Here is a 16,149-nt window from a genome sequence, read left to right on the forward strand (position 1 = left end):
AGAGATACGCTATGAAGTTAAAAAGAAAAAGCTAAATAAAACATGAGATTTTAAATAAATGTCACTTGGCCACCCTGAATTATTCATTCCCTCTCTCTTGCAATTCAGGCTACATGGTGGAAATGTTTGAAATACCCATTGCTACCCAACTCTCCTACCAAAGTCTGACAAATTAAAAGGGGAGATTAAAATGTGAACTCAAAGTAGTCATGCGTAATTACTTACCACTTATCCAGATAGATCTATAGGTTGAGAATTAAGCAAGTTTGTTAAGCTCTTCCGAGATGACTTACTAAGCATCTACTATAGGTCTGTGCCTGGGTTCATTTGTTCATTCTGCTATTCAACAAATACATACAGAGTACCTACTCAGAGCTAGAAACTATGACACATCCTAGCAGTACTAAGATAAATAGTTAGGGGAAGCAAAACTAAAGCAATAATTACAGGGTGTTATATTATAAGCTATAGAATCAAGAGCTATGGGCACAACTACTTGGATAGTTTGGGTCCAAGAAGTCGTTACAGTGGAAATGACTTTAGGCTGAGTTTTAAAGGACAACCAGGAGTTTACCTAATGGAATACAGGAAAGGAAGAGAAAATCATTTCAGGTAAGTGAATAGCATATGCAAAGGTACAAAAGGGTGAGAAGATGAGGTAAGAAGTAGGAGAAGGGGGTACAGAGAAAAAGACAATATTACAGACATAGCTTTGTTTTCCATGTCATCAAGTACAATGTAGGCAAAGCCATGAGTTTCTTTTTTTAATCAACTTTCTTCAAGCAAGAGGCTCACAAGAGACTATAGCCTGGTGACTGAGCCAGTCTGACCTTGAGAGTTAGCTTCAAACCAGAAAGAAAGAATTCTGTTCTTTTACTTCCTGTCTCTAGTCTTAGACACAATCCCAGCTCCCAAAGTCCATTCTTTGCAGAATCCAGATTCCTTGAAAGGAGAAAGGAAAGATGCTTTAATGATAAAATTAAATAGGGAAAAATTTGCATCCCCATAGTTAACTATAAAATTTGTTTCCTTTCCAAGTCCTTGGTATGCAGATCACACATTAATTTTTGTCATTGCTAAGACAAAGCGGGTAATAGACATGAGTTCAAACAGGTTTCCACCACTTAAGAGCTGTGGGACTTCAGGGAAGTCATGTAACCTCTCAGAACATCATTTTTCTCACTGCAAACACCCTTCTAACTGATGGTTAAATTCAGATATGATATGAGGAAGAGAACCTGTCACAGGTTCCAGCCTACACTGAGCCTCCCATTAGGGCAGCTGCTGTACATGGTTATAGAAGATTCATTCCTTCAACAAATCTTTATTGAGGACTTACCATTAGAGAAACCAGAAATATAAAAATAAACCTGCACTGGACTTTGCTCTCTAGGACCTCACAATCTTCAGCAAAAGTAGAGAACATGCTCAAGTAGCTATATTACTTGGAAAGTGGTTACTACTGAGAGAAAGACAGACAGTAGCCGGGATGTTGGAAGGACAGAGATTACCCCTGGTGTGAAGGCGTTGGCGGGGAGAGAAGGGGCAAGAATTTGGGAGCTGGGAATGAAGGACAGGAGTATTGGAGCTGTTGGACAGTTTCATCTCTTCTAAAGTGGACAGGGGTGGTATGGAGTGGAGGATCAGTCTGCCCCCTCACAGACGAAAAGAGAGGCCCGGGAAGGGTCACACCTCGATTAACTTCACACTCACGTTAAGGCAGAACCACGAAAAGAATTCAGAACTCCCCACCCCTTCCCTTATCCAAAGCATTTTGCTACCTTCTAAAACTAGGGCCATTTGCAGATGTAAAGGACAAGAAAGGCCAGGAACGCAGCAGAAGGGAGATGGTCAGGTCCCCCTGGCCACTGTCCCTGGTTGAGAATGGAGACTCGGCAGTGAGAGCGCCGTCGGGGGTGGGGATGGAGTGGGGGCCGGGAGGGGCGGGCTTAGGAGAAGCGGGAGGGCAGGCCAGGGGGTGGGGAGAGGGGGACGGGCAGCACTCCGGGCTGCCGCGGCACCTACCCAGCGGCGGGAGCCAGCGCTCAGGCTCCCGGCCATGAGACGGCGGTCCCTGGCGCTGCGGCTGCTGCTGGCGCTGCTGCTATTGCCACCGCCACTGCCGCAGACGCTGCTCGGGGCGCCCTGCCCGGAGCCCTGCAGCTGCCGGCCCGACGGCGCCCTGCGCTGCCCCGGCCCGCGGGCCGGCCTCAGCCGACTGTGAGTACGCGGCGCCCCAGCCCGGCACCCTCGCTTGCTCCAGCCGCCTTGCCTCCCTGCTGTTTTGCTCCCTTTTACCTGGATGTTGGAGAAAGATGCTTCGCCCTGTCAAACTTCGCCACCCCGCTTAGAGCGTTGTGAAGCCAAAGCTTGGGAGCTGTCTTTGCCACCCCGTGTTGTGTCTTGGGTTGGAGCCCAGGCACCCAGGCCCGCTCTTTCCCTCTAGTTGGGGCCAGAGCCAGGGGCATGGAACTGCCCAGAAGCCATGTGGGGAGGCCTCACTCCCTGCAGCTGCTGGAAGGGGACAGGGTGACCTGCTCCTTACTTAGCAGTTGTCTCTGCCAGGAGAAGTCTTGCATGGTCTTTGGGCCTTGGGCCAGCCAGGCTGGTGAAGGCTTCTGTGGGCTTTGGCATTCTACTGTCCTCTAGGAATGGGGTGCTCAGGCTCTACGGCCAGGAGTGATCTGGTCATTCAGGGGGGTCTGCTGGCTAACCAGTGCCCACCTACTACACTTTAGTGAGCATACAAGCCACTGCTCCACCCCAGCCCCAGATGTGCTTGCATTGTCCGATCAGATGCATTTCCATTTCAGACCGGTTGCTTAATCAGTGAGGGGCCTTGAGTCCCAGCTCTGGCACAATCACAGACACAGATGGTGCTTAGGGAATTGTACACATCAGCAGGAAGGTGGAGGAAGTTGTTTGCTGCAGTGATGGGGTGGAGAGGAGAGGAAGGCCTTTAGCACTAGAGCATCAGAGCGTCACCTGCTCTCCTTTCCTCCTTTCTTCAATTTAGAAAAAGGTATCATGCATTATATGGTTCTATTTATATGAAACATCCAGATAGAAAGGAGATTAGTAGCCATCAGGCTGGAGTGAAGGCCCAGTGACAGCTTAATGGGTGTTGCTTTTTGCAGTGACGGAAATTATCTAAAATGAGATAGTGGTGATGGCTGCACAAGTCTATGAACATACTAAAAACCATTGCATTGCACACTTTAAATGGGTGAACTTTATAGTATATAAATTACATCTCAATAAAATTGCCAAAAGAGAAAAGGAAGGAAAAGAAAGAAAAGAAGACTATGAAAGTATCCAAAAGGAAGGCTGGTGGAGGTCTTAGTTATGTTCTAACCATTAGAGGTGATGGAATTCTATGCTGGGGGAAGAAAGAGACCCTCCCCCATTTTCTGGGGCTCCCAGCAGTCTGTCAGGAACCCATTTCATGGAGGGGATTCCCCACCCTCCTGAGGGGCTGAGCTTCTCCTCTGGAAGAGTCAGTGGCCTTTGGGGAATATCTGCAGTTGAGAGATACAGTTTAAAGGTTGAGGGGTTTGTATTAATTAGTTTCCATTAATTATCTTGTCAGCTCAATTCCCTGAAGGTGAGGGCCATGCTGATAGAATTCATTTCAATCAATAAATAAATCCATGGAAGCTGCCTTTCAAGCCCCAGCCCTTGTCCTTCCCTGACGTGCCTCCCCTCCTGTTCTTATGGATGACTGTGCCACTAACACTGTGCCTTTCTCACTCACCTGGTACTTAAAGTACAGATTATAAGAAACTGAGATCCAAAGAAATTCAAAAACCTGCCAAGGCTCCACAGCTACTGAGGAACAAAAGAATTTCATCTGCTATATTTTTATATTTGCTTCTTTTTGTAAGAAGACTACCCCTTCCTTTAAAAAAAAAAAAAAATCCCACTTCTCCAGATTGGAACTGAGTGGAAAACCCCCCTGGTGGGAGGCAGACATGGGTGAGCCAAGTCCCAGCTCCTTTCAGATTCAGCTTTTCACTGAGATCTCTTGGTGGCCCTCTGCCACACCCACATTGGCCTCAGGAGAGTAGTACCTCTTCCTTAGAGTAGGCTGATGTGAAAAGAATGAAACAAATTCTCTCCCTGCCCCACAGCACGGAGAAGCCTAGAACCCCTTGAAAAGATTTTCTAGGAATGACTAGGTTTGGGGATGGAGATGGGAAGCAGGCACATGGTAAGTGCTGTCAGCATGGCACATGGTAAGTGCTGTCAGCATGCTGAGACTGGTTAGTCCTGCTCCCAGAAAGGGGCCAACTGTCTTGGCTCTGAAGTCCTTTGGCATCTCTGTAGGGATTCCAGAGTCCTTGACTTCCTCCCTTCACATGCACTATCTTGGCATGCACACCAGCAGCATCTCCTCCTAAACATTTAAACCCCTTAGGTCAGCATGTGCACTGACCCTCACAAGGTCAGGTTTCCCAAGAATCAGATAATTGAGAAAGGACCTTGTCCTTTAGGAGAGAACCCTATGGAGGTAGAGCCCATAAAAGCCAAAATGGAATAGGTTTTTCAGCATGATAAGGTGACTTCAACATCCATATGACAAGAGAGATACAGAAAGAATAGGAAAGTAGTTTCTTTAAGGTAATGTTCTTCAGACCAGCAGCTTAAGCATCACGTGGGAAAGGTTAGAAATGAATACTCTTGAGCCACAGCCCCAATCTACTGCATCAGAAACTCTGAGGGTGTCGTCCAGCAATCTGTGTTTCAGCAAGCTCCCAGGTGATGCTGATGCATGCTGAAGTTTGAGAATCAAGGGATTGCTCTCCACAGAGGATATAATCTTCTGGAAAGCAAGAAGGATGTTTCAAACTTCTTTATAGCCTATGCTTCTCTTCCCATTCCCCTACTCCCCCACCCCACCCACATACACATTTACAATACCTATTTATTGCAATAGGCAGCTGAGAGTAAAACGTCAAACTCTGAGACATATAGAAATTAAACAAGGTTGAGAAGCATTTTTTGTTTTGTTCATTTGTTTTGTTTTGTCTTCAAAGAGGGGCTGGGGAAGGACTCCATGGAGGAGAGAATGAAGATATAAGGGATGATGGAGTAAGATGTCAATGGGAGTGGGAGCAGAGCATCCAGCATCAGACAGAGAGGGAGAGTTAATCCTAGAAAGAGAGAGACACTTCTGAGTCCTGGGGAAGGAAGACAGATGAGTAAAGGTATACATTTGAGGTAAAAAAAAGAGAAAGTGAACGGGCTCATGCTGAAACCCTCTTTTCTTGGCAATAAATGAATGAAGTGGTAAATAGTAACTATAAGATAGAAAAGATAGAAAATACCATGAATAACACATTATTGTGAGTTCAGAAAAAGAAGAGAGCGGAAATCATGAGATAAGTCTTCCAGAAGAAGGATGTGTCTTACACTACGTTATCCACAAGGTTTGACTCTGCAGAGAGAGGGGGAGCTCTCTCAATTCTGGTCGTTGGAGAAGGGGAGCACCACAGAGCACCTCAGAATTCATCACCAGCACCTCAGTAGATGCTACTTTATGTTTGAATCATTTCATGCCTTGAGAGTCCTGCCTTATGACTTGCATCTAAAGTCCACTATCTTGTTTTTTGTTTGTTTTGTTTTGTTTTTAAAAGGAACATGGGGTATAACTGATTATCACTGATAAGCCCGCTGCTTGTAAGTTTTGAAAATGGTTCAATTCAATGGTTCATATCTTTGCACCTCTTCTATGTTTTATTAAAAACTTAGGTAGTTAAAATCTAAAATGTGATATAAAAAATAGCCTCCCACGTGTTCACTCATTTTAATTGGAGAAAAAAAAGTAAAAGAAAAAGATGGATTTTAAAAATTCCCTTTTCCTTTTCTTATTAGTTCCAGACAAGTGGAAAGAGGGAGAAAAAAATCTCACCTTCCCCATAGTTATATAAAGATCTTTGTCTCTATGACAACAGAAAGGTTGATCTGCTTGATATGGAAACAGCTTCCGAAAAATCTGTTAGTATGAAAATGCTAATAATAATAATGGCAATTTATTTTTTGCATGTTGTGCCTCCTGAACAGAGATTAAACTTTTATACTTTACTATGAGACAAAATCCAGAGACTTTGGAAGGATAAAATTTGCTGTATCTATCAGTCCAGTGTCACAAGAAGTGTCAGTCTCTTGACATCTTTCCGGAGTGTCTTTCTCCTTCTCCTACCTTAGGTGGTAATCTGGGTCCAGAATGGTTTCAGTGTTGCACAGGGCTGTACTGGGGAGGGTCCTTATGGAGCCCACAGTCTAGGTAGAAGCATACCCAAGAGGCTAGTATAGGTAGGAAAAGAGGCAACAAGGTGCTAAAGAATCCAGGTACTAGATCAATCACTATGGGCTGAAATCTCTAAGGGAAAGCTTCATGGACTAAGGGTTATGAGCATAAACCTTGAAGGAGAGTAGTCCACGTAGAAGAAAAACACAGGTTAGACTAGAGATTTCCTTGCTGGGAAGCAAAGAATAGGGCTGAATGTATTTGTCCCTTTTTATGCTTCTCCCATGCTCTTTGGGGGAATTTTTTGGTAAGGGAAAATATAAAGTCATCAGAAATATTTGATGAAATTATCCAGAAAGTTGTGCAAAAAGAAAAAAAAAATTTCCCAGTGTGTAGTTCTGCACTGATAAACCTTCAAAGTCATTCTTGGACAGTTTATTACAAAGGCATTAAGTAAAAACCATGATTTGGAGTCAGTTCCCAATAAGCTTTCCCCAATGGCTGCTCTCTCCCATACACTCATAACCTGTTTTGATATGTAGTATTGCACATACCCCACCATAATGTAATTATTTACTCAATGTGTACCTCCTCTGCTACAGCAGGTTTCTCAACCTCAGCACAATTATCCTTTGAGCCCAGATGATCACCTGTTATGGAGGGCTGTGTGGTACCCTGCAGGATGTTTAGCAGCATCCCTGGCCTCCACCCACTATATGCCAGTAGCATTGCCCTCCCAAATTATGACAACCAAAAATGTCTCTAGATATTTGCCAAATGCCCCAGGTGTGTGATGGGGTGGGGAGAGTCCCACCCCACCACACCTTGGTTTTGAATCATTGTGCTAAAGTGAAAAGCACCTTGAAGAGGTCTTATTCAATTCAAGCCATATGATTAAAGTGTCTACTGAGCTACTGGTGATCAAACTGAGTGAACAGCTGAATAAGTACAATGAACCAATGCAAAAAGGAGGCACGTATGTTAGCATGTATCACATATAAATGTCACTTTAAAAATCTCCATCCTAGAGAATGGGGAGACAAGAAGGTGCTATTGGTAGTGGTAGGAGTTCTTTGTATCACAGCAACATCCAAGTCCCAGATTTTGCAAACTTCTCTCCTATCTGTCCTTTGAAAGGGCCATCCAGAGAAGCAAGATCAGAAGCTTACCTATTTTAGTGTATTCCATCAAGGCTGTTCTAATTTTTTCTTTAATTTGTTTTAACTCACTCATTAGAGAAAAATCAATTCCCAGCCAGGGATCCATTAAAACAAAACACAAAAATCACCAAGGCAGCCTGAATTGAGACCTATTGGCCTATTGGCCCCAGAAGGGCCATGACACAAAGTAAGAGTCTACAGGAGGGAAGCCTAACAAGCTCTTACAAGTAGGACAGCTTGGGCCTACCTCCAGCTTCCCTGCAGCTGAACTAGACCAAAAAAAAAAAAAAAATTCTATATGCAGAAAGCTCATGTCCCACCTCCCTACCTTACCCCACTAAAAAAACCCAAAGACTCAAGGCAGAGGTTGATATTGAACCTCTGTTCTGACTCAGCTCTCCCAGTTATTACCTTTAAGGCAGTTCTTAAACCTGGCTGTGCCTTTTAACAGACTTCCTGGGGGAAGCTTTACAAGGGTCAGGTTTTATTAGTTTAAAAATCATCCTTTTGGGGAAAGTGAATGATGGCCCCCAGCCAGACAACAGAGTTCCCAAAATTTCAGCAGCAATGTAGAGCCAAAAAACTTCATACACAGATCCCTTTGGCACTGGACCCAGTGCTTCCTTTGCAGAGAAATAATTCCTTGATTTTTTTTTCTGCGATTTTTCATTTTTTATTTCAAAAGCAAATTAATTCAGGGCTCCAGTCCTGCTCTTTTATCCACCTTTGTCTTCTTCCCAAGCCCTGCAGTTCATGTCTTAAAATGAGAGATGGAAGCTTTCTTTCCAAAATACAGTCTCCCAGGTTGGCCGCACCAGGCAGTATGCTGGCCATGTGCAACTTTTATCTTACTCATGGAATTTTAAAGCCAGTTGAGTCACAGTGGTGGAAGAGAGGCCCTGCTGCTCACTTCTAGACTCAAGAGAGCTGGCTCCACAGGAGCATATGTGTTCTGTTCTGGCAGCTCCCGTGGCTGTGTGAAAAAAATTATATTTAATGCAGATTTTAGCAAATTTTGCACCAGCTATTTTTTTAAGCAGTAAATTAAAATAATCCCACCCACCAGGCAGGTGGGCTCTTTGACTTGGTGAGCAGCTTCTAGCAGCTTCTCCACATGGTCCTCATGTACTCCCAGCTTCTGCCTCACTGGGAGATGCCACCCCCTCCCTGACAGCAAGCTACTCACAGCTGCTCTCTATGTGGCCTGAACCACAGCTCTTTAATGCCACCTGAGCCAAATTCAGAAAAGTCCAATTTACAAGTAAAACAACTTTCAGAATGAAGTTTTTATCCCTTGCTGCTGTTAAATTTGTCCTTGGCTCTGATAAAATGAAATGACTCCTAGGTTCATGATTCTACCTTGTGAGCAGCAGCCCCAGTTATCTGAATTCATCAAGAGGACAAAGACCACAGAGACATGAGTTCTAGCACCAGGCCCTTTTTCCCTAATTTCCACTGTGGGCTTAGGACACTGAAAAAACCTCTGTGCTGTCTACGGAAGTGGCATGATGATTCTTGCCCCCAAGTTTGCTGACTGTGGTGAAGATAAAGGGGACAGCAAAGCCAAAAGTACCTGGAAATAAAGGTTTCAAGTAACTACAAAGTAATAATGTAACAATCTGATGATGCAGAGAAAACCAAGAAACCCACAGCCCACAGATAAGGTTGAACAGTAAATATCTACCATCCAAGGGGCAAGCCTGATGGAATAGTCTTGTTCCTGGGAGGTGTTAATTAGAGAAAATGACCCACTAGGTCTCCTCAACCTGGACAGTGAATAAGTTAGAATCCTGAAATAGCAGAGCTCATTATTGCCTGAAGTCCGATATGCTGGATGTTTCAGCCCAGGCTGAGCCGCCTCTTAAGACACGCCACCTAACACCTGATTATACCATTTTCTGTTGTTCAACAGAGACAGTTCTGTCTGCCTAGCTAGAACATCCAATCCTATTCCTTCCCCATCCCTAAGCCTCAGGCTGGACACATAAAAACCTTCAGGTCAGATTTGGTGACCACTCAGGAACTACACACTGAAATGTCCAGGACAACGTGCAGAATTCAGACACCACCCCTGCTTTCCATGAACTGACAATCTTCCAGCCACAGGAGAGAGAGGACTAGTTTTCAGCTGACTGCAGGGAAATGCAGAAGGTGATAAAAGCCAGGCAAAGATTATAAACAAAGTCTGGTGAGAGTTTAGAGGAGGGAGCTATCCCTTCTAGCCAGAGTAACAAAGGTACCTTGGTGGGGGTATTATTTGAGCTGCTATTCTCTAAGCCTCACTCTCTTCATGGGCAGCTGGGCTGACATGGTTACCCCATAAACTGCATCCTGGCCTTTGACAGTAGCTGAGAGGCCACCAGGGAATCACTATTCAAAGCCTACTGCTCTCTCACTGACCACTGGGCACATGCCCTGTCTGTGTTATGGATCATGAGCAGAAGAATGGATGACCTCCTCCTGGAAACCTTGGGTGGAGCTCTGCTCATTTCCAACATCAGAAAGCGACTCTGACAAATTTCATCATAAGAATTTAACTTAATAAAAGAAGAAGGTCATAGAAGGATGTGAGCAAGATTCAGAGAGAACTTGGCATTTCAGCAACAAGAGGTCAGGGAACTTTTCTCTAGATTCCACCTTTACAATGAATTGGTTCCCAAGACTTCTGTCCATTACAAGCTTAAAATTCCTAAGAGAATCTGATGGCTCCAAACTCCACTCCTGAGACAGAAGCACAGTCAATGAGATGTTTCCAGCTTGGTACAACCAGTAATGAGCTGCTTCCAGAGAAGGGGAATTTTTGAGTCAGGCAACCACACAAATTGGTGTCTACCAGAGCTGAGGAGTCAGTGAAAATTGAAGATATCTGTGCCAGTAATTTCCGGCACTTCAAACCCCATCCCATCAAAGTAATTAAAAGTATGTAACATATTATTTGCAATCAGCTTTTACAGGCTCACCAAAATAAAATTTAAAAAAAAATGTCTGGAAGCAGAAGCTTATAATGAAAGAACTTCCTGAAGCATATCTGCAATGCCACTGCCCTGATAACATAATATTCTCTGCTTCTAAAAAATATTTTTGAGAAATCATTACAGATGATGCAGACCTTCCCTGGGGAGAATTCAACATGTAGTTTTATTTACCAGAGTTATTCTTGTCATGTTATATTATTGCTAGAAGAATTCTAGTTTGAGGGTAAAGATTGAGTTACTTTGCTTTGTGTCTTTAGGAAACTTAAAATGAGTTTTGAGTAAAGGCTCAGACGTGTTTACCATTTTCCTCTGAGGCTTTGTATTTTTAATTTACTTGTTGCACAAATGACGGGGGAAATCCATTATCCAGGGACTCTTCTTGAAAATCTTGGTTCACATTATCATTGGTAAACTCCTCACAGCTTCTGGGGTGCTCTGGAAAGTCTGTCCTGAAGAAGGTCACTCAAATTGCACTTTCCAAAAGGGGAGTTCCAACTGACTGACTTTTTTTAAATCAAGGAACAAATGAGAACCCTGCAGAATGGCTCCTTAGAGTTATTTAACCAAACTTTGTTCTTTATCATTTCTTTAAAAGGCTATCAGGCAGGGGCTGTAAGAGATACTTGAGCCAAAAAGAAAGGTACCAAGTAGGAATGTTTACTCTCCCTCAGCTGTCCTAAATAATCAGCAGAGTCAAGAGTTAGAGATAAGTCACAGGCGTTTTGCAGACTTAAGGGTGACCCTGACAAATAAGTGTCCATTTCAAAGTCCTGAACCCACCCTACCCCAGCCCCAATAAGGACATAGAGTTGTCACTACATATACAGCTGGGGTAGCTTGAATCCTTACAGTACGCAGCTGTGAATTAAAAAGTGCCTATTGAGCTCTAATCTTGTGCTAGTTGCTGTATTAATATTACAGAAACATTTTCTTATTTAATCTCAAGGATTTCTGTGGTATAGTTAGTATCATCACATTTCTTTTCTTTTCTTTTCTTTTTTTTGGTCTTTTTAAGGCTGCACCTGCGGCATATGGACATTCCCAGGCTAAGGGTCAAATCAGAACTGCAGCTGCCAGCCTACACCACAGCAACAGCAACACCAGATCTGAGCCATGTCTGTGACCTACACCACAGCTCATGGCAATGCCAGATTCCCAACCCACTGAGTGAGGCCAGGGATCGAACCTGCATCTTCATGGATACTAGTCAGGTTCATTACCACTGAGCCACAATGGGAACTCCCCTCACCACTTTATATGTGAAATGAACCCAGGCAATCTGGTTCCAGAGTCTCTTCACTATCCCACTTTGCTGCCTGCAGAGAGAAAGCCATTGGTAATGAAGAAACATTCCATAGAGTATACAAAGCCTAAGACGGACCTTAACCAAGGGTAGAATATGACCAGCAGAGAAGGGAAGACGTGTCAGATGGTGGAGACAGTGTGACTGATAGCAGCAAAGTGTGAGGCAAGATCAGGAAATAGAATAGTCTGAATTGTCTAGGGAGGCACTGTCTAGTAGAAATCATATAACGTTAGGCACATGCATAACGAATTTTCCAATAGTCACAATTTAAAAGGTTTTAAAAGGTGAAATTAAGTTTAATGAATGATTTTATTTAATCCAAATGTACAAAATATTATCATTTTGTTGGAAGGCAGAGATATTGAATAACATTCTCCAAACTGAGAGGGAAAAACAAAGCAGGCAACTCCATAAAGTACAATTATGAAGTCTCTTGAGTATAACTTGCATACAAGTTGGATCGGGCAGACAGCAATCCAGAGGAATCTGCAGCTATGCTGACACCACTGGGTGTCGGAAAGAGTACTGGGGGACTTAGCAATGCCAGAGTCAAAAACAGAACCTGATTACTGGGGAAAAGCATGTCCACACTGGATGGAAAGTAGGGTTTTTCCTTCCCCTGGGGGGGGGTGTCTCATGACCATTAACTGTCTGCATCAGCAAAAGCCATGCTTCCAGTTTTCATATCGGATGAAGACAAGGATAAAAGTAAATAGGGAACATATCTGGTTTGGGTGCTTCCCTTGTGAGTAGGCTAAGACTCAGCCATGCAGAAAGGGGATGGGGTAGGACCGTGGGCCTAAGATAGAGTTGACAAAATGGAGTTGGGGTGATCCAGCCACATAGACCTCAACATGTAATCAATACAAAAGTTGTTCATAAGAGACTTGACATAATTTTCTCTTGCCAAGGCTTCATTATCTGGTGTGTATTTTACACTTACAGGGTATCTTAATTTGCACTAGACATATTTCAAGTGCTCGATGGCCATATGTGGCTAGTGGCTGCCTTTTGGACAGGGCAAGATTAGTGCACTGATTATAGGAGAAGAAGAGTGGGTGACAGGACTGGCAAATGAAACTTTGGCCTTAATTTTGCCTGGGGGGGAGCACTGAATGCAAGACTGAGATATTTGCAGGTAAGTAGATAGGCCAAGGGGAGGCACAGAAGAAATCTGAGTATAAGAGTAACTGGAGGGAGTTATCAGGGAGATTAATCTAGACGGGGCAGGATTTCCCATCGTGGCGCAGTGGTTAACGAATCCGACTAGGAACCATGAGGTTGCGGGTTCGGTCCCTGCCCCTGCTCAGTGGGTTAACGATCCGGCGTTGCCGTGAGCTGTGGTGTAGGTTACAGACGCAGCTTGGATTCTGCGTTGCTGTGGCTCTGGCGTAGGCCGGTGGCTACAGTTCCGATTCGACCCCTAGCCTGGGAACCTCCATATGCCGCGGGAGCGGCCCAAAGAAATAGCAAAAAGACAAAAAAAAAAAAAAAAAAAAGAAAAGAAAAATCTAGACGGGGCAGAGGGTACTCAGGATGGGGTGAAGGGAGACCAGTCTGGGGACTGCAGAGCTGTCGGGACAGAGGGTACTCAGGATGGGGTGAAGGGAGACCAGTCTGGGGACTGCAGAGCTGTCGAGGTAGAGAAAAGACTAGCCAAGAAGAGTGGCAATGGAAAAGGAACAAAGGGGCTGGAAACAAGAGACAAGTGTGAAGGCAGAATCCACCAGAGACTGGGAGTTCAGTGGTATAACAGAGGAAACATTTATTCAAGGCACCTGGTAAATTTTCAAAAAAAAAAAAAAAACTGGGTAGTCATTAGTGCTGAGGACAGAGGAGAAGGGGAAAAAGCACTCATGTGGGCTATGAAGCTTCATGGGAAACAAGAATTTGAGCTGCATCTTTGAAGTTAAAGACCATGAGCACAAGAAGCTCGGTGGCTCCATCAGAAGATGAGGTTTTCACAGGAGAACCACAGGACTGTGCAGCAGGGTATATCAACACACCCCGAAGGAAAAGTACTGATGTGATTTCACTAATGTAGGACTCAGCACTGTGCTAGGAATAATGTGACTATGTTCTAGTGCAGATCTGCTATTGAACTGCCATATGGTTTCAAGGAAGTCATTTCACTTTTCCTAATTTAAGATTCTTCATCTAAAGTGAGGGGTTGGACCAAACCATTTGCAAGCAGCCCTTTCACTCTGATTCCTTAAGTCTCATATAGTAAGTACTTAAAGGAGTAGTCGAATAACAATCAAAAATATCTGGATGTATTTTTAAGGAGTGTTCTAAAATTTTCTCTCTTTTTTCTTTTTTCTTTTTCCTTTTTAGGGCCACACCTGTAGCATATGGAATTTTCCAGGCTAGGGGTTGAATAGGAGCTGTAGCTGCCAGCCAATGAGACAGCAACACTGTATCAGCCACATCTATAACCTCCGCTGCAGCATGCGCTGGATCCTTAACCCACTGAGTGGAGCCAGGGGTCAAACCCACATCCTTATGGATACTAGTCAGAGTCTTAACCCACTGAGCCACAACAGGAACTCCAAAATTTTCTGATGTAAAACTTAACATATTGGATGCCCATCTATACCGACTTCGTATTTCAGTTAACACTGATGGATGTTTCAGCTTCCTCTAGGTAAATGAATGCTAAAGACAAGAGGCTGATAAATGAAGGCATATCCAATAGTGAAGTTATCAATAAAATAATGCTTTTGAAAGTCCAAAGATTTAAAGTCATTTGTAAAAGGGAAAGCCATTTTATTTCCTTCCAAGATAAAAGCAAGTTTATTATAATTAACGAGTGACTTTGAAAAGAATACGGGAATTCTGAAGTCTCTGTTCAATGTAGAACAAGGTCTTATGTAATAAATACAAAAACATACAGGTTCTTTTCAATCTAAATAAGGTCATGTTTCCCCCTCCAATTTCTATAAGTTCATTAGGTAAAAAAAAATCTTTCACTATCCCTAGTTTCTTTGTCTCTTCCTCTGATTTGGTAGTGTTTTAAAATTCAGAGTGTGTAGCTCTAGCAATAAACTAATTGTCTGTGAAAGATGGATGGATGTTTGTAGCTTTCTTAAATCAATAATATAGATGGCTTTTCTAAACAATTAGAGGGAAGTGAATAAAAATATTTGACTTCTGCCATTCTGGGCAGAAGAGGTAAAGGCTCCGACAAGGTGAGCAAAGACCCCACCTAGGCTTTGAGGACTCCAGATTGATGCTAGATTTCTCTCTGGCTCTTGTCTTCCTCTAACCCCGCTCAGCCTGTGGACTTCAGAAGGAGGTCCTGCTCTGGTAACCATCTGTGCACTCCAAGCTCTTAAAAACCAAGATAAGGTGGGGGAAGCTAGAGCTGTAATTAGCTTTAGGCAATACCTGTCTTTAAAAGGAGAGTGTGTCAACTGAACCATATTGTCCATTCACCTCGGGAGCTTGCTATTTAAAGGAAGCTTTCATCAAATCCGGCTGTAAAACAAAGTACTCTTTGATAATGCAAATGTCTTGAAATGGATAGGCTTTTATAGGCAATGATACCTATATCTTGGGTTTCCTTGATGGGAGACACAGGGCCCTCCTGACCCTGACACTTTGGAGCTAACATTATTTTGAGGATTGTTAACAAGCCAGGGAGCTGGACAAACTGGCTTCTCTCAAGGTCATCTGTGTTATTAAACTTAGAATTGAGAAAAAGAAGAGAAGCCCAAGCCCCACCCTTGAGTACTCAAGAGACATTAGGAACAATCAAATGGGATCGGATAGTGTGGCATTATCTTCTTCAAGGTGTTTGAGTTTATCTGAATGCTACTTGTTAATCTGTTCATCTGCTGCTGGGCTCTGACAGAAGGTGAGCTGATGGATGCCTTAGCAGTTGGGATTGGTTGGGAAGGGGATTGAATTAGGGGCGCAGGTAAAAGAGCTGATGGGAAGGAGCTCTGAAAGTGGGATGGCATTGACCAGTCACTGGATGTGGGCTGCCCAGGAGAGAAGACCTAATGTTGGGTGAGGTGGCAATCACAGGCTGAAGGTAATTCCAGGAGAGCAATCTAGCTGAGATCTTCAGTTGCCCACACTCCCAACAATAGGGGGAAAGAGTACCTCAGTCCTAAAGGGTGGTTTTGGCAGCCCACCAGAGCATCCACTAGAGGAACTAACCCAATTGCACTGGGCAGCCCCAGCACAGATCTCCATCTGTGCCGGGGGGCCCACTTTTCAAAGTCAGAACCAAGCCTGGAGGAACACTATATTGGTCCTAACCAGACAGCAATAGCAACTGTTCTGAGTCAGCAGCATCTTCTAAAAGGCAAAATCTCAGGGATCAGGATCAGGTGACTGACAAGAAGGGAGAGGCTGCACTCCTAGATGGACTCTGGGGAGACCAGGCAGGCTACAGGATAAGGAATCAAGGCCAAAAAAAAATACCAATATGGGGAGGGGTTGAGTGCAACT

The 16,149-nt window shown here is 43.8% G+C and overlaps 1 protein-coding gene across 4 annotated transcripts in view; it reads left to right on the forward strand.

The window, feature by feature from the left end:
* LHCGR (luteinizing hormone/choriogonadotropin receptor) overlaps window positions 1,996-16,149 on the forward strand; it is a 59,407-nt gene continuing 45,253 nt past the window's right edge. For 2 of the 4 annotated variants that reach the window (XM_021085887.1, XM_021085888.1), the window contains exon 1: window positions 2,002-2,220. In XM_021085887.1, coding sequence (XP_020941546.1) covers window positions 2,060-2,220 — 161 coding nt within the window. In that variant the 5' untranslated portion in view covers window positions 2,002-2,059. Of the gene's footprint in view, window positions 2,221-16,149 lie in introns of all 4 variants that reach the window. The other 2 variants (NM_214449.1, XM_021085886.1) reach the window with 2 other exon arrangements.

Source organism: Sus scrofa, chromosome 3 (assembly GCF_000003025.6).
Source record: "Sus scrofa isolate TJ Tabasco breed Duroc chromosome 3, Sscrofa11.1, whole genome shotgun sequence".
In the NCBI taxonomy this organism is placed as follows: Eukaryota; Metazoa; Chordata; class Mammalia; order Artiodactyla; family Suidae; genus Sus; species Sus scrofa.